The 21,913-nt window shown below is 38.7% G+C and overlaps 6 protein-coding genes across 14 annotated transcripts; 4 read left to right on the top strand and 2 right to left on the bottom strand.

The window, feature by feature from the left end:
- Window positions 1–267: 267 nt before the first annotated feature.
- Window positions 268–2,279, top strand: LOC107218184 (adenosine 3'-phospho 5'-phosphosulfate transporter 2). The gene is made up of 4 exons (XM_015655969.2): window positions 268–855; window positions 926–1,141; window positions 1,415–1,771; window positions 1,861–2,279. The coding sequence occupies exons 1-4, from the start codon at window positions 682–684 to the stop codon at window positions 2,203–2,205; spliced, it is 1,092 nt and encodes a 363-aa protein (XP_015511455.1). The 5' UTR covers window positions 268–681; the 3' UTR covers window positions 2,206–2,279.
- A 581-nt stretch (window positions 2,280–2,860) lies between these two features.
- On the top strand, window positions 2,861–4,246 carry LOC107218186 (thioredoxin, mitochondrial). The gene is made up of 4 exons (XM_015655973.2): window positions 2,861–2,989; window positions 3,121–3,298; window positions 3,719–3,842; window positions 3,942–4,246. Exons 2-4 carry the CDS (start codon window positions 3,129–3,131, stop codon window positions 4,059–4,061), a joined length of 414 nt encoding a protein of 137 aa, XP_015511459.1. The 5' UTR covers window positions 2,861–2,989; window positions 3,121–3,128; the 3' UTR covers window positions 4,062–4,246.
- A 151-nt stretch (window positions 4,247–4,397) lies between these two features.
- LOC107218185 (uncharacterized protein C7orf50 homolog) lies at window positions 4,398–6,215 on the bottom strand. 2 transcript variants are annotated; one of them, XM_015655970.2, is made up of 4 exons: window positions 5,973–6,215; window positions 5,188–5,483; window positions 4,908–5,085; window positions 4,398–4,712 (listed from the first exon to the last, which is right to left on the bottom strand). In XM_015655970.2, the coding sequence occupies exons 2-4, from the start codon at window positions 5,352–5,354 to the stop codon at window positions 4,425–4,427; spliced, it is 633 nt and encodes a 210-aa protein (XP_015511456.1). In that variant the 5' UTR covers window positions 5,355–5,483; window positions 5,973–6,215; the 3' UTR covers window positions 4,398–4,424. The 2 variants fall into 2 exon arrangements, with proteins under 2 accessions (XP_015511456.1, XP_015511457.1); XM_015655971.2 differs by lacking the exon at window positions 5,973–6,215 and adding an exon at window positions 5,801–5,941.
- On the top strand, window positions 5,628–9,967 carry LOC107218183 (E3 ubiquitin-protein ligase MARCHF6). Its single transcript, XM_015655968.2, has 7 exons — window positions 5,628–5,775; window positions 6,241–6,672; window positions 6,753–7,083; window positions 7,183–7,577; window positions 7,663–8,319; window positions 8,434–8,887; window positions 8,969–9,967. The coding sequence occupies exons 2-7, from the start codon at window positions 6,286–6,288 to the stop codon at window positions 9,715–9,717; spliced, it is 2,973 nt and encodes a 990-aa protein (XP_015511454.2). The 5' UTR covers window positions 5,628–5,775; window positions 6,241–6,285; the 3' UTR covers window positions 9,718–9,967.
- Window positions 9,968–10,905: 938 nt separating this feature from the next.
- Window positions 10,906–15,224, bottom strand: LOC107218181 (DIS3-like exonuclease 2). 4 transcript variants are annotated; one of them, XM_015655965.2, is made up of 8 exons: window positions 14,557–15,221; window positions 13,718–14,487; window positions 13,164–13,425; window positions 12,573–13,093; window positions 12,198–12,489; window positions 11,806–11,999; window positions 11,314–11,596; window positions 10,906–11,219 (listed from the first exon to the last, which is right to left on the bottom strand). In XM_015655965.2, the coding sequence occupies exons 1-8, from the start codon at window positions 14,815–14,817 to the stop codon at window positions 11,097–11,099; spliced, it is 2,706 nt and encodes a 901-aa protein (XP_015511451.2). In that variant the 5' UTR covers window positions 14,818–15,221; the 3' UTR covers window positions 10,906–11,096. The 4 variants fall into 4 exon arrangements, with proteins under 4 accessions (XP_015511451.2, XP_046596085.1, XP_015511452.2 ...); XM_046740129.1 differs by having other exon boundaries at window positions 14,628–14,762; XM_015655966.2 differs by lacking the exon at window positions 10,906–11,219 and having other exon boundaries at window positions 11,332–11,501; window positions 14,557–15,224.
- A 350-nt stretch (window positions 15,225–15,574) lies between these two features.
- LOC107218180 (ATP-dependent RNA helicase p62) lies at window positions 15,575–21,903 on the top strand. 5 transcript variants are annotated; one of them, XR_006904419.1, is made up of 8 exons: window positions 15,575–15,659; window positions 15,815–15,929; window positions 15,997–16,088; window positions 17,145–18,194; window positions 18,425–18,603; window positions 18,824–18,883; window positions 19,739–20,212; window positions 20,644–20,781. XR_006904419.1 is itself a non-coding variant. In XM_015655961.2 (8 exons), the coding sequence occupies exons 3-8, from the start codon at window positions 16,015–16,017 to the stop codon at window positions 21,107–21,109; spliced, it is 1,719 nt and encodes a 572-aa protein (XP_015511447.1). In that variant the 5' UTR covers window positions 15,575–15,659; window positions 15,815–15,929; window positions 15,997–16,014; the 3' UTR covers window positions 21,110–21,903. The 5 variants fall into 5 exon arrangements, 4 of the variants coding, with proteins under 4 accessions (XP_015511447.1, XP_046596082.1, XP_046596083.1 ...); XM_015655961.2 differs by lacking the exon at window positions 19,739–20,212 and adding an exon at window positions 21,006–21,903 and having other exon boundaries at window positions 20,644–20,895; XM_046740126.1 differs by lacking the exon at window positions 19,739–20,212 and adding an exon at window positions 21,006–21,903 and having other exon boundaries at window positions 15,984–16,088; window positions 20,644–20,895.
- Window positions 21,904–21,913: the final 10 nt, after the last annotated feature.

The following is a 21,913-nucleotide window of genomic DNA, read 5'->3' as shown; positions in this document are numbered from 1 at the left end:
TTATTTTTTGCATATTTGGATCGTTTTCAAACTTAGAATACGTCAAAACTTCTGGAAGTTACGCCCTGTTTTAGAATACCCAACAGTTTCAACATATTAATTATTCGGTGAACCAGAAACTCAACGCCTGTACCTTTTCAACGTTTCAAAAAAATTGGCAAGTATATTATTGTCACCTAATGCATTGGCAAACTAATCGCATTCAACGAGTATTGAACGCTAGGGTAATTTGCCAGATGCATGCGTGTCCTTTTCTATCGTAAGTCCGTAAAAAAGGATAGAGACTCCGCGAATTTTGCCTACGACCTTAGCTCACATTTCCACCTAATCGAAGGGTATGCGGAAGCGATGAGCGGCGTGGAGCGGCGGCGGATCTGTGCGACGTGCAACATTTGTATGTGCGCTACGGTACAACTGTCAAAATAATAGGGAATGGAAATTATGTAAATTACATTTGTAAATTATGTAAATACAGCGTATTATACACACATACGTAACACGTGTCAGCGAGTTATGAATGCTCTTGTTAAAAGCAAACAATCGGTTCAAGTGTTGACGAAAAATATGAACACGCTTGACGTTCAGTTGATTAAAATCTGAGAATCTCTTGAACAGCTCTCTTTGACGTTGCCACGAAGTGTCACACGCTCGTATACGGCAACTTGATACCCGCTCATTGCAATGGATTTTAAAACCGTACACATAGAGAATTTGAACAGTAGCCTAAGAAAACAGGGCGATAAAAGGGAGATCAAAATTTTGTGCTTTGATTTAACTAACGCTAGCCAGAAGGCCCAACTTCTATGGTGCACCACTGGGGTTTTCGTTTTTTATCTTTTATACGGATATTTACAGGTAACAAACTATTTTCACAAAATGCATAATATGGGTTAGTACCTTTTGATACAATTTTCATACTTCACAGGAGCGGATATTTACCCTCGATGGATTCCAACCGTTCGGTTGGTACCTCACTCTCATCCAATTTGGATATTATACAATTTTTGGATGGATCGAATGTCGGATAAAAGGAGTCACTCGAAGAATACCTTTGGGCACTTATTTACTACTTGCTCTCCTTACCCTTGGCACTATGGGATTCTCTAATTCCTCATTAGGATATTTGAATTATCCGACACAGGTAAAAATTAATGCAAGATTGACTGACAGCCAGTAATTCTTTTCCTCGGTTGCAATTGCATGTCCACTATTTAGCTTCACTCAAGTTGAACTCAACTGCTGAAAGAATTTATGATAATAGTAACTCTTTTTTCAGTGAAATATTGTATCAAATGTTTTATCGAATATTGGCATATTTGACTATTTTTTGAGAGAAATAATCATCTAACAATTTTGTGATTGCAAAGCAAATAACAATTAACTTTATAAAACGTTTGTGAATTATGTCCTTTAGGTGATATTCAAATGCTGCAAGCTAGTCCCAGTCCTAATAGGCAGTATCTTGATACAGGGCAAAAAATACGGCCCCTTGGATTTTCTCGCTGCAATTCTGATGTGCATAGGCTTAGCGCTCTTCACAGTTGCCGACAGTATAATTTCCCCTCGATTCGATCCAGTCGGCATCATGATGATCAGTTGCGCCCTGTTATGTGATGCGGCTATAGGAAACATTCAGGAGAAGGCCATGCGCGAGCACAAGGCGTCGAACACTGAGGTTGTCCTATTCTCATACAGCATTGGATTCGTCTACTTATTCCTGATACTGTTGACAATATCCGACCTACAGACGGGTGCTTCTTTCTGTGCCGAGGTAAAAAAACATTCAACCCAATTTAAAGATTGTTGTGGATGTTGTTACTCTTTTTGGTTCATTTTTATATATATTATTACTTGTTTCAGCATCCTATTGAAACGTATGGACTTGGCCTGCTCTTTTCACTGTCCGGTTACTTGGGTATACAGATTGTTTTGACTCTGGTCCAATGCTGCGGAGCATTCGTTGCAGCAACTGTTACGACATGCAGAAAAGCGATATCGATTTTGATTAGCTTTATGTTCTTTTACAAACCATTCACCTTCCAATATGTGTGGTCTGGCCTGATCGTCGTTCTTGGAATCTACTTGAATATTTACAGCAAGAAACGAGGAGGGACTAAAGGTGGCTTTAGAGAATTATGGATAGGACTTAAGCAGTGTTGGATTAAGCACAACCGAATACAAAGACGATTACTGACTAATGTTTAATATTCCTACCAGTAACGAGGCAAACAAAGTTTTTTGTTCCTATTATGAATTATAATTATTATTGCTCAGTCAAATTATTTTTACTTTTTTCAATTCCTTGCTTCTCCAAATTCCTGCAAATCCGAAGACTCGATTAAAGTAGATTATTTTATTTATTAGAGATTACAAGACCAGCTATATATAGGTATATATGTGTGTGTGTGTGTGCGTGTGTATATATATATATATATATATAAGCTAAGATTTCAGTAATTTCCAGAGAAATAATTCCGGTATTATCAAGAATGAAAATGGAATGGAAAAGAAAATTTCGAAGTCCGTGTTTCGTATTTAGTATGTGATTTATAAGAATATTCGGAACCCCAAGTTAGCAAGCGGACGGTTGCGGCCTCACCCGTCTTCCCGCCACCCTGCCGCTCGTTGGATGATAAAAAATCTCGAACTATTCCACGTGCTTACATAATCAAATTTCAATAAGAATATAACTTATAGATATACAATTAAAATAAAAACAAATGTTCAAGTAACAAAATTCTATAGATATACCTAAATATTAATGAACAAATTAAGGAAAATATTTATTCCAGGACGGCGTACTTCTCGATTATTTGTTTAATCTAAAGCTTCTTTTTTTTTTAAATTAACAGTAGAATTTCCTCCAAACTTCAAAAATGGTTACGTAAGAAATTACTTTATTTTCACGATGGCGAAATGTTGGTAGCAGTGTCAGGGATCCAACCCGCAAATCGCATTATTCATCGTTCAGATTCAATCAAGAACTCAGGTGATTTGATGCGTCTCGTAGACAAATACCGATACATTTCAAATTACTCGATAGAATACTTGGCAGCGATCACCTGCCATTATCAATTAATCGCATACTAAGTTGATCGTCACATCATATTTTATTTCTAGGCTAAAACATGCTACGCGGTGGAACCAGGATCTTGTGTAACGCTGTCAAACGAGGCTTTGCAAATGCTCCGGCTCAAGAACCCGCCGTTCAGGCTGCTTTCACTGTTCAAGATCCAAAGGATTTCAACGACCGCGTTAAGAACTCGAAAATCCCGGTGATCATCGACTTCTTCGCGACGTAAGTCCCTCAGGACAGTCTCATGTCTTCCCTGGGTTTTAGGTTATGGAAGCATTAAAAATCAAGGTCGTTTAAACCTTGAGAGTCTAGAAATCAGGGAATTCGACTAAGAATCTAAAACTCGTGATCTAGGAAACTCAAATTAACTGCTGTCTAAAGAATTATTTCCTGATTACATGTCAAATTCAATTTGTTGATTCGTAGCGCAATCAAAATTTCCTTGTGATACTCTGAGAATAATTCCAACATCACCTAATCGTGTTATGTTGGATATAATTATTGCCACATCATATATGCAGTTGATTTTAAAATTGTATGGAGCTTAAGTTTTTGGTTAAGAAGAAACCTCTGAGAGTGCAACAGTTGCAAACCAAAATGCACTTCATATCAACTCACTTATTTCAATTTGTTTTTGAACAGATGGTGTAATCCGTGCCGAATGCTGACACCCAGATTAGAATCTGTAATTGCCGAAAAGCAAGGAAAAATTGTACTGGCCAAAGTTGATATTGACGAAAACACCGATCTTGCCTTGGACTACGAGGTTTGGTCAAGTTTTTACCTCAATGTATTTATTTACACTAGTTTGAAGCGATGAATTATACTCATACGTTTTGCTATCACCCGCTCAAAAAAAAAATAGGTTGAATCCGTCCCGGTCCTCATTGCTATGAAGGATGGTAAGGTTCTGGAGAGAATAGTTGGACTTCAAGATACGGATAAACTACGACAGTTCGTCAATAAGTATGCTGATGCAAAATAATCATCATTAATAAATGCGTAAATTCTTTTAAACCGTAGTCCTTAAAAATGCTCTGGCTTTTCATATGACTAAATGTAATTAGCTATTGTAAACAATGTATATGAATTTATTTAATGATTATACACATCAACATTATATGTTACGTTATTAAAAGAAAAGGAAAAAAGAATAAACTATCGCAACTAGATTTTCACTCACATTCACTCACTCATTACCGATAAAAATAAATATGTGTGAAATTAGGTAGTCAAAAAAATTACGTCACTGCTATCAATATCTGGTATAAAAAAAATTTACCAAATAGTATAAGAGCCCCCATAGGCCTAAAAGTTTCAATAAAAAGTAAAAATCTTGTATCATCTTTCAAGCCTCTGTGGGGAGTGCTTGAAGGATTTGTCTAGCTCTCAGGTATTCCGAAGTGGCTGTAGCCTCAGTTTCATCTTTATTGCTGGCCACCTGTTCCTCGACTTTCTTTACTACTTGCATCATTTTTTTAACTAGCTGTTGCCTTGCCATTCCTTTGCAACCTTCAAAATATTCCAAAGCTATAGGAAATATCGAGTCTGGCACTGAATTGTGATCGAGCAAATGGTCCATCAGCCATATCTGTCTTAGTTTTTCAAACTTCCAGTCGCTCTTCGCATGCTTCCACTGTAAGTTAAATTAAGTTCTATAGGAACATTAAGGGGCTGCCCTGGTCGATTTCGACGACGATATATATATATATTTTTTGCATTTGAGATACCTGAAACTTGATATATGAAGATTTATAAGGCAATGTCAAAATCAACTAGGGCACCTTCTTAGGACTATTTACATAAAAAAATTATAGGCTATCGCAGGTACCTTAGATATATAAGTGATCGCTTTTTGAGCTGCTTCTAATTTGCTAGATTCTTTTTGCTCAGCAATTTTCCTCTGCAGCTTCTCCTTCTTCATCTGTCTTTTAGAAGGTTCCTTAGGTTCCTTCGCGGGACTTTCTTCAGTCGATACTCCAGCCTCGTCATCGTTTTCAATTTCTTTGCTGGAAATAGAAGTTCGCTTATTACACTTATCACTATCGTCAGTACAGTTTTGGAGAACGATTCTTTCTCAATAACTAGTTACTAATAAAAACAGAGCGTACCTCGGACGCAATTTCTTCGACTCGATTTCAAACACAGGATCAGTCACTGCCTTTTTTCGTTTTCCTGGCTTCGACTGTTGGTCCTCGACAACCTGCTCCTGTTTATCACTACGTCGTCTTTTTTTACGCCCCGCTTCCTTCTTGTGTGATTTCTCATCGACGTCCATTCAAACTTGATAACCTATTCTCCCTGAAGCAACCGGCCTCGGTGTTGATAACCTTCAAAATCTTGTTCAATCTGTTCATCCGCGTATGTGATGTCCGCGTGTTTCTTTCTCATATTGCATGGTACCGCTCTAGAGGTGAACAGGCAAACATGTAACTTATTTCTGATTGGGTGCGCCACGAACCCATACGACGCGACGAGGAAGTTAAGAGGAAGTGCGATTTCACGGACGTTTTTTGTTCCTACAACTACATTCGCGATTGGTTGGTACGACTGCAAGTGAGAGGAGAGAAGCAGCTGGAAATAGCAGTAGATATTTTGTCACGACATTTATGATCCATCAATAGTTTTCGATTTTGTTCCACAATTTGGTACGAGAAGAAAGTAAAATATTCGTATATACAATATACGTAGACACATACGTGAGTAAGAGCTCTCATAACGTACCTTTACACTACACGCAGCGATGAATATATAGTTTTATTATTGCAATATGAACCGATGTTTTGACGACGAAAATACCATCGCCTACACATCACCTCCGACTTACATTTTAGGACTCGTTTTTAAGGCACATTTCTCATGATACGAGTAGCAGAATACGAAGGTATCCTCTTACCGTTCGTTACGTAACAACGTAAATATATACACTCGGCAATATCTTGATGTTTTTGTGACATTCAATCCGCCCTTAACCCCACTGACGATGCGCCAAATTCCGCTATTATTACCGTCGAATATATCACTTGGTATAACGCAATTTCAACAGAAATCATTTCCTCGAGTTAAGTTACGACATTTACAATCGCGATGTCAGCCGTGTATTTTTCAAAGCATAAGACATTTGTATAACTGCCTTTTTGCACAGGAATGACTTTCCCTTTCAGCTACATTGGTGGTGAAGCAAATATTACCAACATAACTTAACCAACATGACGGAGGACATGTTAGGGTCAGACATATGCAGGGTCTGCAGATCCGAAGGTTTGGCGGATAGGCCGCTGTTCCATCCATGCATTTGCACCGGCAGTATTAAATGGATACATCAGGAGTGCTTAGTGCAGTGGATGCGGTATTCGCGGAAAGAATACTGTGAATTATGTGGCTACCGCTTCTCCTTCACGCCGATCTACAGTCCTGACATGCCCAGACGTCTTCCTCTACGAGATGTTGTCGGCGGGCTGCTTTCCAGTATCGTTACAGCTGTCAAATATTGGCTTCATTACACCTTGGTCGCCATTGCATGGCTCGGCATTGTTCCACTCACAGCCTGTCGAACTTATCGTACTCTTTTCAGCGGGTCTCTGGATTTAGTTCGGGTTAGTCATCTAAGTATATCTACGTCCATCCAAATATCTCATGGTTTGGAAAAAGAAAATCATTGTATTTTTTTTCTCAGATAATGTCGCTGCCGATGGATATGCTTTCGACAGAAAATTTATCCTCAGACGTGTTCCATGGGTGCTTCGTAGTAACCTGCACTCTTTTTGGTTTCATCGGGCTGATTTGGCTGCGTGAACAAATTCTCCATGCTGGAGGACCCGACTGGCTTGAGAGAGACAATGTACAGTTGCCTCCGGTTGATAACCCTCCTCATCGAGATGGGCAGGATGGTCAAGCAGGACAAGACCAGCCTGCAGATAATCAGCCGCAAGCTCAGGATAACAATAATGTACCTCCCTTTGTTGAAGAACCTCCCATTTTGCAGGAGAGACAACACAATATCGAAGGTTACTTTTAAAATTGATGCAACTTACAATCTTACTGTACGATTGTTGATCAAGAACATTTTTTTTCAAATACTGATAATGTTTCTTTAATATTCACAGAAAACCAACATGATATTCCACTGGATCCCGATATAGGCGAAGGCATACTGAACAATGCTCCCGAAAATCCAGAGGAATATATATTAAACCCAGAAGTTGGTGAAAATAACATAGGGAATCCAGATGGGGCGCTCAGAGGTGAAGAAGAAGAACCAGTATTTCCTCCCAGGGACGAGCCAGGCATAGATGGTGCCCAGCCCAATGTCCAGGCTGGTGCAGGATGGAGGGCACAAGGTCAAGGCCAGGGGGAGGCTGAAGAGGCAAATTGGAATCCCATGGAATGGGATCGACCAGCCGAGGAACTAACTTGGGAGCGACTGTTGGGATTAGACGGGTCGCTTCTTTTCATTGAGCATGTTTTCTGGGTGGTTTCGTTGAACACTCTGTTCATAATGGTGAGCATAGAGAGATTGAAGATGAACATTGCTATGTTTGAGATGTCTTGAATCAATTACATCACCAATTCATTTTTCATTCTAGGTGTTTGCCTTCTGCCCTTATCACATTGGGCACATCACAATAGCGTGGCTAGGTCTACAAGAACATGTAACAGCCTCGCATTTCGAGGGACTAGTAACAACGCTTTGCGGTTACTGTGTGATCGCCGTTTCTATGGTGGTTTTGCACACACTAGCAGCTCTTCTAGGTTTGCAGCGATCGCAGAGGGTTCTAGGCCTTTGTTACGTTGTCGTGAAGGTCTCTTTATTGTCAGTTGTAGAGATAGGAGTCTTGCCACTAGTGTGCGGCTGGTGGCTCGACATCTGTTCTCTCGCAATGTTTGACGCCAGTCTCAGAGACAGAGAATCTTCGTTCAGGCTGGCGCCTGGAACTTCAATGTTCATTCACTGGCTTGTCGGAATGGTTTACATATATTATTTTGCCTCGTTCATTCTACTTCTAAGAGAAGTTGTGAGGCCAGGGGTTCTCTGGTTTCTCAGAAACTTGAATGATCCGGATTTCTCGCCTATCCAAGAGATGATACATCTACCACTGCTCAGACACGCCAGAAGACTCGTCGCGTCTGCAGTCATATTTGGAACCGTCGTACTACTAGTACTCTGGTTGCCAGTGAAGCTGCTCAGGTGGGGATGGCCGGGATTTCTGCCCTACACCGTCACTGTCCAGAGTGAAGCACAGGTAAACCAAACACCGATTTTCTAATCACAGTTGATGTTATTCATTGAGCAACTCAAAGAAATGATCTTTTTTTGCAAAATTTTCAATTTCTACTGTCAAAACCATTTTATCTAGGTAAGCGAATTATCGCTCGAATTGTTGTTGCTGCAAGTCATTCTTCCCGCGTTGTTGGAGCAGTCACACACCCGTACCTGGCTGAAGGCTTTGTTGCGAGGTTGGTGCAAAGTCGTTGCCTGGTTTCTGGACCTCCAGTCCTATTTACTGAGGGACCAGAGTAACGAGCCAGAGCCTGCGGTGATAGATGAACCTCAGCATCCTCACCTTGCCGCAGCTCATCAAGCTCTTGTACAGAGGGAGAGACCAGTGGGTTACCAGCCATACACCAAGCCGCGATGGTTCCCTGCAAGACTAGTTGGTCTTTTACTATGTGTATGCATATCGCTCGTGATTTCAAGCCTCATCGCAATGACTCTACCTGTATGGCTGGGACGACGAGTAATGGCTCTTTGGATGGTTGGTGCACCCGCACCTTCGCCACCAGTCATGGCACCGACGGTAGCAGCGACTGGTAAGTAACTTTGATCAATATACTTTCAGAGTACTAAAATATCAAATTTTTCAAAATGTTGAATGTACTTTACATTTTCAGACGGAGGCGAAGCTGTTGTTACTCTTTCAGGGAGAGTGCACGAAGTGTATACTGTAGCTTGTGGCACTTACGTGTGCTGGGCTGCAGCTAGAGGATTGGCTCTGGCTTTATCGTGGCTTCCTCGAGGTCGCAGGGCAGTATTGGACAGAATCAAGCACTGGGCAGTCTTGGGATTAAAAGCTTCTGTTGCGTTTGTCCTTCTAGTGGGTGTAATACCCTTACTTTTTGGGCTTCTCCTTGAGTTGGTTGTGGTTGTGCCGTTGAGGGTACCATTGGAACAGAACCCGATTTTATTTGTGTGGCAAGACTGGGCGTTGGGTGTCCTTTACACAAAAATAGCAACTGCTGTGACGATGATGGGGCCTGAGTGGAGGCTGCGATTGGCGATTGAGCGAGCGTACAATGACGGCATCAGAGAGATGGATTTAAAATTCGTAGTCACCGAGCTAGCTGCACCCGTAATTTGCTGCTTTGGTCTGGCACTCGCGATCCCATACGCAGTGGCGTACGGAATTATTCCTCTATTTGTCGCCAACTTACAAACTCAAATATTAATCGCCAGACGTCTTTACCCATTTTTACTATTGGTGAATTTGGTATGCATACTTATAAGCTTTCAAGTACGCCAGTTCAAAAAACTTTACGAACATATTAAAAATGACAAGTATTTGGTCGGACAGCGTCTTGTAAACTATGAACATCGCAACAAAGCGCAACAACAACAACAGCAGCAACAAAGATCTAGCTAACGCTCTGTTTCCTACATTGTGCATAGAGATTAAGGAGAAGAAAAAAAAATGCAACGTAGTAGGCTAGCTTCGTGTACATTCTTAATCAATTAACTAAAACCCTTTATCTTATTCAATTTATAACAATTGATATCTTACGTCAACCATGATTTAATTTTTAATATTCTTAATATATATATTTATGTAAGCCGAACCTAAATAAATTACAAAGACTGTTTCTTTTCCAAAAAAAAGAAAATAGAAAAGAGAACATGATTTTCTTGAATGTTAAGTTTCTACTATTGATACATACATATATTTTGCATCTTTTCTTTCCGCAATCAAGCGAAAATTCGTATCTGATGTGTATGGATACTTAGTATTTCTTGTGATAACCAAGTCAAGTAAAATAAGTATTCGCAAGATTAAACAAAGATTAGCCAATATTTCATCACCTTTTCATATGCGATATACAAAATTAATTTTTTATTGGCTCAAGCTTGAGTTTTCCCGACACTACATTATGGAGTTCTTGTACAGTAAAATTTGAAGAAATACAGCATCATATTGTTAAGTGTAAATAACTAAATAAAAATTTATTCGTACGGCCAAATAAGCCTTGAAATCCAATCTCCAAAAGTTGGTATTAAATCAAAGTTTGCTCAAGTGTGGAGTCACCGACTGCAAACGTGTTGAACTACGTCGCGCATTATTGTGAATGCTCTTATATCAAGATCTGATTTCTTATGATTGATTAATTTAAAAGTATCCGTTCATTTCCGAGAATGTTTGGGACTGTGTAATGGAATTGGACAGCTATAATTCTAACTGTATGAACGGCGTTGTAGTTAATTATGGCCCTTACGACATACAGGTGCTGTCAATTTCGTATTCTGGCGTGTGTTTGTCTGATTGTAAAATCTGATATCAATAGCTCGAGGTTGGTGGCGGAAAATAACTTTCTGTTATGAACTTTACATTGATTCAAAAGTCAGAAACTCGGGGCTAATTCATACAGTACAAACATACCGCATTACTCAGTCAAAAACACATATGTTTGTATAACTGAATTTCTGAAACGGGGGGACAATTCATATCTATATCACAGGAACACTGTAGCGTTGTTTAAAAAAAAAAAAAACAACCTCTAAAAGTGAAGAAGCTGTTTGCTGCTTCTGTTTTTCTAAAAATTCAGTATTCAGGTAAAACGAAAAAACATATGTATATATTCATAAAACATGATGATAAAAATATACAGTATTTGTTAAGGATACATCAAAATTGCAGAAGTCAATTCATAGCTAAAAAAAATTATCTCGTGAGTATATAATTCTTTCCGAAATTAATTACAATGATTGTGCTATATTCCAGTGAACTGCGTCAATAATTCAAATGGTCATTTATAATGTTTGTACTGAGGCCTGAATATCAAGTGGCATCGGAGCTAGTAACTCTCCGAGTAAACGATTCTTTGCCGGATCTTTGCTGACCCGAACATTTACTATGCTAAATATGTTGATCACCTGCAAATGACGAGTGGAAATTAAACCCAATTGCGCATAGCCTAGTACCGAATATCCAAATCGGGCAAAGGTGATTCAACATTACTATACTTACTTGCGACATATTCGAATCTTTCCAAACAATCGTTACTGTTTGTATATCATCTTCCTCAACGTGATGAACTGAGGCGACCTTTTCCAGCTCAGCAAAGTAAATTCGCAAGTTAATACCCATTTCGTAAAGAATAATATCAATGCTTCGATCTTTCACGTCAAGTGTGATGGCAGTGGTGTTTACGGGCCCTGTAAGACCCAAAAGATAGGTCAGGTACAATTCGCTAGACGCCTCTTGAGCTAGTTTGGCATTGTATTTCTGTCTGTTGCAATTCATTGCTATCCTGCAATTTGTAAGAATAACATTTACGTGTCGATCATGCAGTTCGTAACAATCGTTCCCGGAATGTCGCAGTTCGTACTTTGCAACTTTTGCATTCACTCACATTCAGTAACGCTTATACAAAGATTAATAAACCAAAATTGTTCAAGAGAGAGTTACAAAGAGTGGAGATGATTATCCCATTTGTGAATTTTTAATGTTAAAACTTACTCAGCGCATAGACTTGGCGTCCAATTAGGAACTGGTAAAGCGTTCTGAATGGATGCATGCAGTAATCGGTGCACTATGCAATCAGAGTACCTTCTGATCGGCGATGTAAAGTGCGTATAGAGAGGAACATTTAAAGCATAATGTTTCAATGTTTCAGCGTCCATTTTGACTGAGGTACAAAAATATCTGGCACGCTATAAGAGGAAAATTATTGTTTAAAAGACAAAAATAAAAAAAAAACATTGAAATAACCAATCAGATGTAGTTGTGACCCTTATTCGTTAAGCTACATGCGGCTTGTTTAGTCACACCATTGCAGCTGCGACTATCTGCATTCTACCAATTCCCAAAATACTGTTAGGTCATTTTTAAATGAAAAGAATCATACTTACTGCCATGGTTTTCGCGCAAAGAATGTTCATCACAACAGCCCTGCACTTTGCCAGGTAAAAATCTTTGGTACTACCACAGGGATCTGGCTGGTATCGAACTAGACTGGCCTGCAAGGCACCCGCGCTCTCAATATCTATATGGATCCCAAACTTTTCAAGCATTGTCTGAGTCTTGGACAGATTTCGCATTAGAGGGGGCTGATGACAACGCAACAAGGAAACGTCCGGAAAATTTTCATAGAGATGCCTGGCTACAGTCATATTTGCCAGGAGCATAAACTCCTCAATCAACCTACATAGAATAAAAACCGGGAAATTGCAAACGTTAAGCCAAATTTCAAACTAAACTCTAGCGTATATTTGTCTGCTTTGCACCTGTTACTGTCTTTCTGTTCCTCCAGCGTAAACGATATAGGTAATCCTGACTCTCTGTCGACGATTACATGCAGCTTTGGCTGATCTATCCTAAGCGAGCCATTCTCAAACCTTTTTTCCCTCATTTTCACTGCTAGATTATTTAAATTGTTTACAACGGTACACAGTTCTGATATTGTGTAGGAACCTTTGATCACAGGGATTTCGTCATTTGACCACTTTTTAGTGGGGTTCATAATCATAACTTGAGCATGCTCGTAGGAAAACTGACAGCATGAATTGATAACAGTCTTGGTAAATCTGTGCCTGACTATGTCACCTCCAGGTGTCATTTCGAATATAACGGAAAAAGCAAGCTTATCATAGCCTGGCAGAAGAGAGCACACGTTGCACAGTTGTTTAGGCAGCATGTGGTATACATTATCTGACAAATAAATAGTCGTTGCGCGTCGTGCAACTGCCTGGTCCAATGGCGTAAATGCATTCAGGTAATGCGTCACGTCAGCAATATGAACTCCCACCTGTAACGAGCAAGAACTTCATTGAATCAGGATAACAATGAAGGGTAAATCTTGAGAGTATATTAGTTACTTCAAAGTTTCCATTCTCCATGGGACTGCACGACATTGCATCATCCAAATCTGCAGCAGTTGCTGGATCTATGGTGAAAATACATTTTTTTCTCCAGTCTTCTCGTCCATCGATGTCTGTTGCGACAGGCTGGTAGTCACTTGGTGGTAAGTCTTGCGTCAATTCTGTACTGTAGGGTGTCATATCCAGGTCATATTCGAGCACAATTGCGCAAGACTCTGCCCTGAGATCTCCTGTTTTACCTATGCATTTCAGAATTTTTCTGCAATTTAAAAATGCTTTTAGTAGGGTAAGTGATCATGTCGATTTGGTAATTTAGAGAATACAAGATAGATTGTGAAATTAAATTTGCTATTTTCTTTGCTCTATTTTATGTATTTTATTCTACAAAAAAATTATTACTCTCTCTAAATTCAATGCTTGTAACTCATGAGGAACAATTTAAAATCAACACGAATTCATAAAATTTAAAGCAGATTTTTAACGTACAGATAGTCTGCCAACAATGCTATTTCACTTCTTTGTTTCAAATTGCTTCACAACAATACACATACCCATGAGCATATCTGACATCATTCCACGATATGATTTCGGCGAAAAACATAATATTGGCGTAAGATTCTGGATCGCTATAAAAGTTGGGGGGCCAGTAAGTGGAATCAATAGTTAATCGAGGTACTTTATGGTCCCTGGGTGCAAATAGAGCAACCCGATTATTTTTATCAGGCATGACTTTGAGAAACCCAACTGCTTTTCTAGGGTGAATTTTCTCCAATATACAAACAACTGTTGCAGTCTTTTGCGGTTTGTTTGATTTCAAATTACGCCACTTATCCGTAGGATTTATTTTCACGGCAACCAAATCTCCCTCTAGGGCCCTGTTTCTATCATGAATTCCATCTATCAAAATATCCATTTCGTCATTAGGCATCGCAACATAAGCTTCTTTAAAACACTTCGGATTTATCCTTATGTTTCCTTCTACATATTCAATTTCCTTCGAAGTTTGATTAACTAATAACTTTCTTATTAATGTTTGAGGTATGTAATCTGGGAAACTCGTTTTGTTCCCTTTTTTATTCTCCGTGCTTTTACCCGGAGTGTTTGAAACTTTATTTTTTCTTCTATTTCCCCCGGCATCACCAACAGCAATGTTCATGCTGAGATTTTCAGTCTGCCCTCGGATGACTTGTTGGTTTTTACTGAGATGGTTTTTCTTGCACTTTGTTGACAGCTTTTTTTTATTCATTAAGTTCACACCTTGATTCTGGATAATTTGTGGAACAATGGGTGCTTGAATATGATTGACAGCTATCGCATTAGTCTGTTGATATAAAAAAGAATGATTAAACAATATTTTTGTTAAGAAGCCGTAATTAAAATGTGGAATTACCTGCTCGTGGAGCACAGTGTTCAACTTAACGGCAGGTGAGATTTCGGAGTTATTGTCAATACTGTTCGAACCTTGGTTAAAGGCCTTTGGTCTTCTAGGGGGTCTCTTTTTAGGCCGCACTTCTATCTTTTGTAAAGTAGTAGCAAGCATTTGTTCAACATTTATCGGGTTTGGTTTGTTGTTGGCTCGTTTACCTCGGCGAGATTTTTTTGCAATTCCTGAGCTCCCAGACATATTAGCTTGTCCACCGTTGTCAGACATTGTATAATCTTTACGAAATATGTATTTTCACAAAATTTTGTCACGCCAGCTTGTAAATTCAGTATAAAATAGCAAATGCTAAATATACAATGTGTATAATGGGGAGAAACTAACAAATCGAAAAAATGGTAAAAAAAATCCCCTAACCAAAGGCTATACGACTTTGACAGGCACTGTCAGACTTGTTACTGGAATCGATGGCTGAGAAATTTTTCGTAACATTGCGCAATCGAAATATGTTTCCTTTTTCTTTTTCTTTATTATTCTCACGGAATTTTAGGACCACCAGAATGACACACGGCTAGTTTATCTTTCGACCTCATAAACAAAGTGGAGAACCCAGCTGTCACTTTATTCTGTGTTCCCTGACCTTTTTTGCCTTTTGGCCTTATTGACTTTTATTATAGCGACGCCAGTGCATGATAGATGAACTTAGCCATAAACTTCCGGCCTTCATCTTCTCATACCAAACAGTGCCAAACTCAACGTCTCTCTACTGTCTGTCCCTGTGTTCACCATGTGTTAATTTATTAACTCCCGGACTGCAGAACAGATTTTTATGTTATTTTCTGTGGTTAGCTACAACGTCTTGTTAGGTTTTAGGCTATATTTCGTTACGACTAGATAAATAGTTTTGTAGATATAATGATATTTGCAGGCTTACTTGGAACGGGATCACAAGCATGCGATCTTTTTTGCATTTGTCCGGCAATCGCTTGAGTCTAACTATATTCCAGGTGGTGCACGACTGTCTAGTAGAATCTAGAAGGAGAATGATGTTCTAGGTTGGTTATAATTTTTCTATGGTTTGGTCCCTCTTTCCGTCCCGAGCCGTGAGAAAGGTAAGACCTCCGAGGCGTTTGTAAAGCTGTAAATAATCGTAGTTCTGTGTTAATTAATCGTTATTAGTATTTGAGTATTGAATTTATGATATGAAATGTAAGAAGCCGCTAACGTTTCTTGTCATCAATTACCACTCTTGTGTTTTGTTTTACAGACATCTCGCGGCAGTTGACAAACAGCGAGCGCTGAAAAATTTTCGATTTTCAGCATTTACAATCAGCTCGTAATTAACGGGACCGGGAAAGCAGCGACCAAGTTAAATCAAAGATGTGAGTACAGGTGTTTCATTTTCCGTACGTATTTATTGTGGCAATTGTAATTAGTTTTTCAATCTAGTTCAAACGCCAAACGGACATGATCAATAACCGGATTTTCGTCACTCGACGGACAATCGATGTTGCTGCTGCTGTTCTTGGCTTCTTGCCGACGTAATTATTTACAGATTTTATATTTAGTTACGCATACGTGTTTGTGATTTTTTCAAAGAATTGATCATTTCCGCATCGTGCTATCTCGTACGAATTGAGAATATTACGTCAACCGCATGTATTGATTTCTCGTCCAGTATAGAGAATCCCTCCTCCCTTTACCGCTTTTATGAAATTTACAATATGGCGCTGCGTGGCTAATGAAGCGATTTAAGCAGTTGTTTTGGCACTCAAACAATGGAAAATCGATTTCGTAGGTAATAATAATAATTGGCAAAAGCTGTTTCAATCAATGATAAACTTGAATGTAACCAATTTCAGTGATGATAACCCGTTGGTCAAAGATAATAAATTGTGTAGTGGCACAATTTTGTAGTCATTGGACTGTCCAGTTCAATTTTCGCTCCTATATATATATATATATATATTAAAAAAAAAAAAAAAAAAAAAAAAAAACCAAACAAACCTACCAGTAATGGTTGCTTTGTGATACCTCCCATGCATGACAAAATCTATATAAAAAAATTTGATATTTCGTATGAGTCTAGTATGAAAACGGGATTTGATATTTCGCGTGCTTTATTGCTTAATAACAATATATGTGTCTATGCTGCTTCAAGAATGGTAATAAAGATAACAAAAAAGCTGGTAATAAGTGGTAGCTTTGTCTGTATTAACCCTTCATGTGAATATGTATGAAAAATTATATACTGTGCATATCAGGTCAAGTTGACACTAGGAAATTTAAAAATAAATGTATTCTGAAAACTAGAAATTTTTTCAGGTATACTGCAAAATGATTTTTTTTTTTAAGTTTACGAGTCATATTTCAGTACGGTATTTTTTATTTTTTTTTTCAACTTTAATTATTTTACTGGAGCAGCAGAAATTGGTTTTGAACTTAACCTTTGTTATTGTGGGTAAAAATAAATTCCTGAATGAAGGGTTAAATCACACAGACAGTCAAAATTATCTTGTATTGGTTGGGCAATGAAAAGTTTACTTGGGTTAAATCTTTTTTACAACTCACAAAATAACGTCAGCACATCGTTTCAGGACCTATGGTGGATCAACTAGTGGATACCGTAGTGGAGGTGGTCGCGGAGGAGGTGGCGGGGGTCAGAGAAATGGTTATGGTGGTGGCGGCGGAGGTGGGAGCAGTAGCAGTGGTCGTTTTGGCAGCAGAGGAGGAGGTGGAGGTGGCAGTAGCCGTGGAGGCGGTGGAGGTCGAGGAGGCAGCAGTCTGAGGAAACCAAACTGGGACTATGAGAACCTGAAACCATTCAAAAAAGACTTCTATGTTCCCCACTCTAACGTATCCAGCCGGCTGCCTCGCGAGGTGGAAATTTACAGAGGAGACAAGCAGATCACCCTCAAGGGCGACAGCATTCCAAACCCTATTCAGTATTTCGAGGAGGGGAATTTTCCTGACTATGTAATGCAGGGAATTAGAAAGCAGGGATTTGCAGAACCAACAGCAATTCAGGCTCAGGGATGGCCCATTGCCATGTCTGGACGCAACATGGTCGGCATCGCTCAAACTGGATCAGGAAAAACTCTAGGTTACGTTCTCCCAGCCATTGTTCATATCAACAATCAGCAGCCTCTGAATCACGGTGATGGACCCATCGCTCTGATCCTTGCACCGACCAGAGAACTCGCGCAGCAAATTCAGACGGTTGCTACAGAATTCGGCTCTCTTTCCTATGTCAGAAGCACGTGCATATTTGGTGGAGCACCTAAGGGAGGCCAGGCTCGGGACCTGGAGCGAGGGGTCGAGATTTGCATTGCCACTCCTGGTCGCCTGATAGATTTTCTTGAAAGGGGCACTACTAATTTACGCAGATGCACGTACTTGGTATTAGACGAAGCTGACAGAATGCTTGATATGGGATTTGAACCTCAAATCAGAAAAATCATTGAGCAGATCAGACCTGACAGGCAAGTACTGATGTGGTCTGCAACTTGGCCAAAAGAAGTTCGCAACCTTGCTGAAGAGTATTTAACTGATTACACGCAACTGAATATCGGCTCGCTCACACTTTCTGCGAACCACAACATTCTGCAGATTATCGATGTTTGCCAAGAGCATGAAAAAGAAACCAAGTAAGCTGATAGTCAAGTATTGTTATCATATGAAAGAAAGAAACTGTTTCCATGTCAAACTCAAACTACGGTCAAATGACTACACAAGCTTTCGAGAATTTTTGTGATGTTTTTGTATACACCATAAATACGTCTTAGAAGAACTGATTATTGAAGTTAGGAAAATAATCGTCTATGGATAATTTGAATATTTCGATATTGAAAATAATTGAATATTGATTGGATTACAGATTGGGAAGCCTGCTGCAAGAAATTGGAAACGTTAACGACGATGGCGGAAAGACAATTATATTTGTTGAGACTAAAAAAAAGGTTGAGAACATCACAAGAAACATCCGCAGATACGGGTGGCCAGCAGTATGTATGCATGGCGACAAATCGCAGCAAGAGCGTGATTACGTTCTCAGAGGTATGTACACAGATATTTTCAGTATAGTGAAAACTACAATTCCACAAATTGAATGTTCTTTTTTTTTAATTAGATTGATAAATACTGGAATCTGATAATATGTTTCTCCATATTTTCCAGTATGTAAAAGTCCGTTCCGTTTGATCTGATAGATTCTAATCACAGATTTTGTAAGTCCAAAATTGAAGGTATTCAATGCGTTCTTTTCTTTTTTTTTCAGAGTTTAGAAACAAGAAGGGTTCAATCCTTGTAGCGACAGATGTTGCTGCGCGTGGCCTGGGTATGTTTCAAGAAAAATTTTCCCGTTTTCCTAACTTTATTTTTACTGTATTTAGAATCGGGGTTTATCTTGCTCCATGTTACGCGATTAGTTTCTCAAATCACTATAAAACCATTTTGTCCAAAGTGGCGTAGTAGCACAGACTGGTTATATGAAGCGATGTCTCACTGTTTGGAATTTGGACGGATATTTGGCTTATTTTTTATTGCAGTTGCGATTAAACTACATTAACAAAAAGTAATATTTAGATCTAAAAACATACGAACTAATATAACGAAGTGGAGCTGAAGCTCTTGAAACTTAAAGTCTATCAATTATTCTAGGAATTGGTTTTCCATCCCAAAGTAAATTATCATGATAACTATATACTCGCACAACATTGTACTCTCATCATTGCAGAATTGAACTTATTAGGTCTACCATGGCTGGTACCTACAATTAAAAGTACTATGCCTTGTTTAAAAGACAAAACAGGTGTTGGGAAATGATGAGATGAGTTCCCACAAAGCTTCAATATCTCAAATCAAAATATTCAATATTTCATTGCAAGCAAAAGTCAATTGAATTTATTCCAGCCCATTGCTAAAGAATGATTTTTCAAGCAGAGTAACTAAAATTGGTTTGTACATTGCAGATCATTCTTCAGTTACGAGTTTGTCTAATGCCTGTATATACATGTAGGTATACGTATTATTTTTTTTGATGAATTTTTTTTTTTTTTCTATACAGGCCTAGTTTATTTTAGTCACAAGGTTGCGAATAAATAGTTAAGTAATTTGTCATGAATCCGTTAATTTTAAGGGTGAGCATCTGAGAAATTTATGTTAATCAGTCTGGTTGTCCCTTTTGTTTCAGAGGCACATGGTGCACAGATTGATATAAGAGTGTTCAGAAACGGCTATAAATTTCTGACTGTCTGTGTTCCTAGAAACTATATATAGTATGCTACCTCAGCTAGTATGCATATATATATATAGATAACGTACGTAATAGCGCAATATCGTTTGTGCAATTGTACGTAATGTGCCTCTGGTACTGCCTATGTACCACTCGAGTGTCATTGTGGTGCAAAGGTACAAATCACGCCACGCTGTATGGTTATGGGTAAGAGATGTCGAAGGTTTGGTACATTGAAAATGTCAATACAACCATACCACTCTCTATAATCAAGCCACAGCAAATGTGAGACAACAATCTATTGATTTTGCTACTATTGCTACTCTCTGCTCTGTGAGGATCAGTAAGACGGGACTTACTTTGTCGACTAGACTCGTTATTGAAGGTAAACGTTTATCAAGAACGCTGTTAGCTGGAATAAAATATCTAATGGTTTGTATTTTCACAATCCATCCTTCTTATCATTACACCTCCAGGTAACCCAAATCACTAACTCAACATAACAAAGTTGTATTTGCATCAACTTTTCACATCTTATATTAATGAAATATTTATGTCAAAAGAATCGTGCAGCACTCTCGCATGTAGCTCGGAGATAATATATTAATATTTGACTCTTGGCACTTGAGGGCTTAACGCTTTGTGTTACATCCTTTCAAACTACTGTCACTTAATCTTCAGTTACTTTTAGTCTTCAGAACAAATTAGAATCCTAAAAATTTCCTTGATTTTAGTAATTATCACAACAACGTGGCAATACAATATATTTTTCCGATTTTAAAAGAGGGAAATTATTCTTTTTCATTTAATCTCTAATCAAATCACTTTGGTTCGAACTGACTAGATTATGACCATTCGTTTAGATGTGGATGACGTAAGGTACGTGATCAATTTCGACTACCCGTCATCGTCAGAAGACTACATTCACAGAATCGGTAGAACGGGCCGATCGCAAAGTACAGGAACAAGCTACGCTTTCTTCACCCCACAGAATGGCAGACAAGCCAAGGACTTGGTCAATGTACTTCAAGAAGCTAATCAGGTTATCAATCCCAAACTAAGCGAGCTGGCTTCGCGAAGTGGTGGCGGCGGCGGCGGAGGATACGGAGGCAGAAGTAAGGATCCTTTTGCGTAGATCGTTGAACAATCCAATGGAACTAAGTTTGTTTCGTACGATCCATTTAATGTATCAACGCAAATGAAAATCTCGAATACTCTTTTACAGATCGTTGGGGATATGGAGGCGGACGTGGACGAGAGAATAATTATTCTGGCGGTAGCAAGCGGTTCGATACGGGCCGCAGCAACGGTTATAACAATTACAATTGAGTTCGTTTTTACTAGTTCCTAATGGCCGTATACGGTATACATATTATGATTCGACTTGCCCGAAGGACTACCCATCTTGTTAATTGATATATATTTGACACTACGATTGAGTGAACAAATCGTAAGAGTCCGGCAGGACAGTAACCAGAATTTACTACTTTAAATATCGGCCATTCATAGTTATCTACCAAATTCTCTTTATTTATAGTCCCAACTTGAGTTAGTGATTTACGAACGGGATCCTATTTGATTTAGACAATTCTTATTTATGGTATATTAATAATGTTAGATTTGAACTTTGTCGGGAGCCACGTGAGGCATATATTTCACATTTCAGTATTCATTCCAAATTAGTCTGGAATTCTTAGGTATTAATTACTTTTTTCGTAAACTTTGGTAGGATAAAACTGCACAAGTTTGCAGGTAGCTATGCTATGAAACTTTTCGTACATTATCGATGTAACAAGTCTATACGAGGTTAATGATTTTGAGTCTGAGAGACTAATTAAGTACATACGAGAATGCAGACTGGTGATCTGCAGGATAATGATACGAGGTTAATGATCTGAGTCTGAGAGACTATTAATTGAGTACATACAAGGATGCAGGCGATGATTGAAAAAAAATGAATGAATTATATTTATCAAAATATTTCATTGTTTCTTCATCATTCAATTTTTCTGACTTGTAATAACGGTGTTAATTAAATGTCGATCTTACGTACTTGTATGTATCAAGTATGTATGTACGTCGAAACTTGAGCACAACATGATCAATAAACTACCACCAATGCATTTACGCCTT

Source organism: Neodiprion lecontei, chromosome 5 (assembly GCF_021901455.1).
Source record: "Neodiprion lecontei isolate iyNeoLeco1 chromosome 5, iyNeoLeco1.1, whole genome shotgun sequence".
Classification (NCBI taxonomy): Eukaryota; Metazoa; Arthropoda; class Insecta; order Hymenoptera; family Diprionidae; genus Neodiprion; species Neodiprion lecontei.
This window is presented reverse-complemented; position numbering and strand designations above follow the sequence as displayed.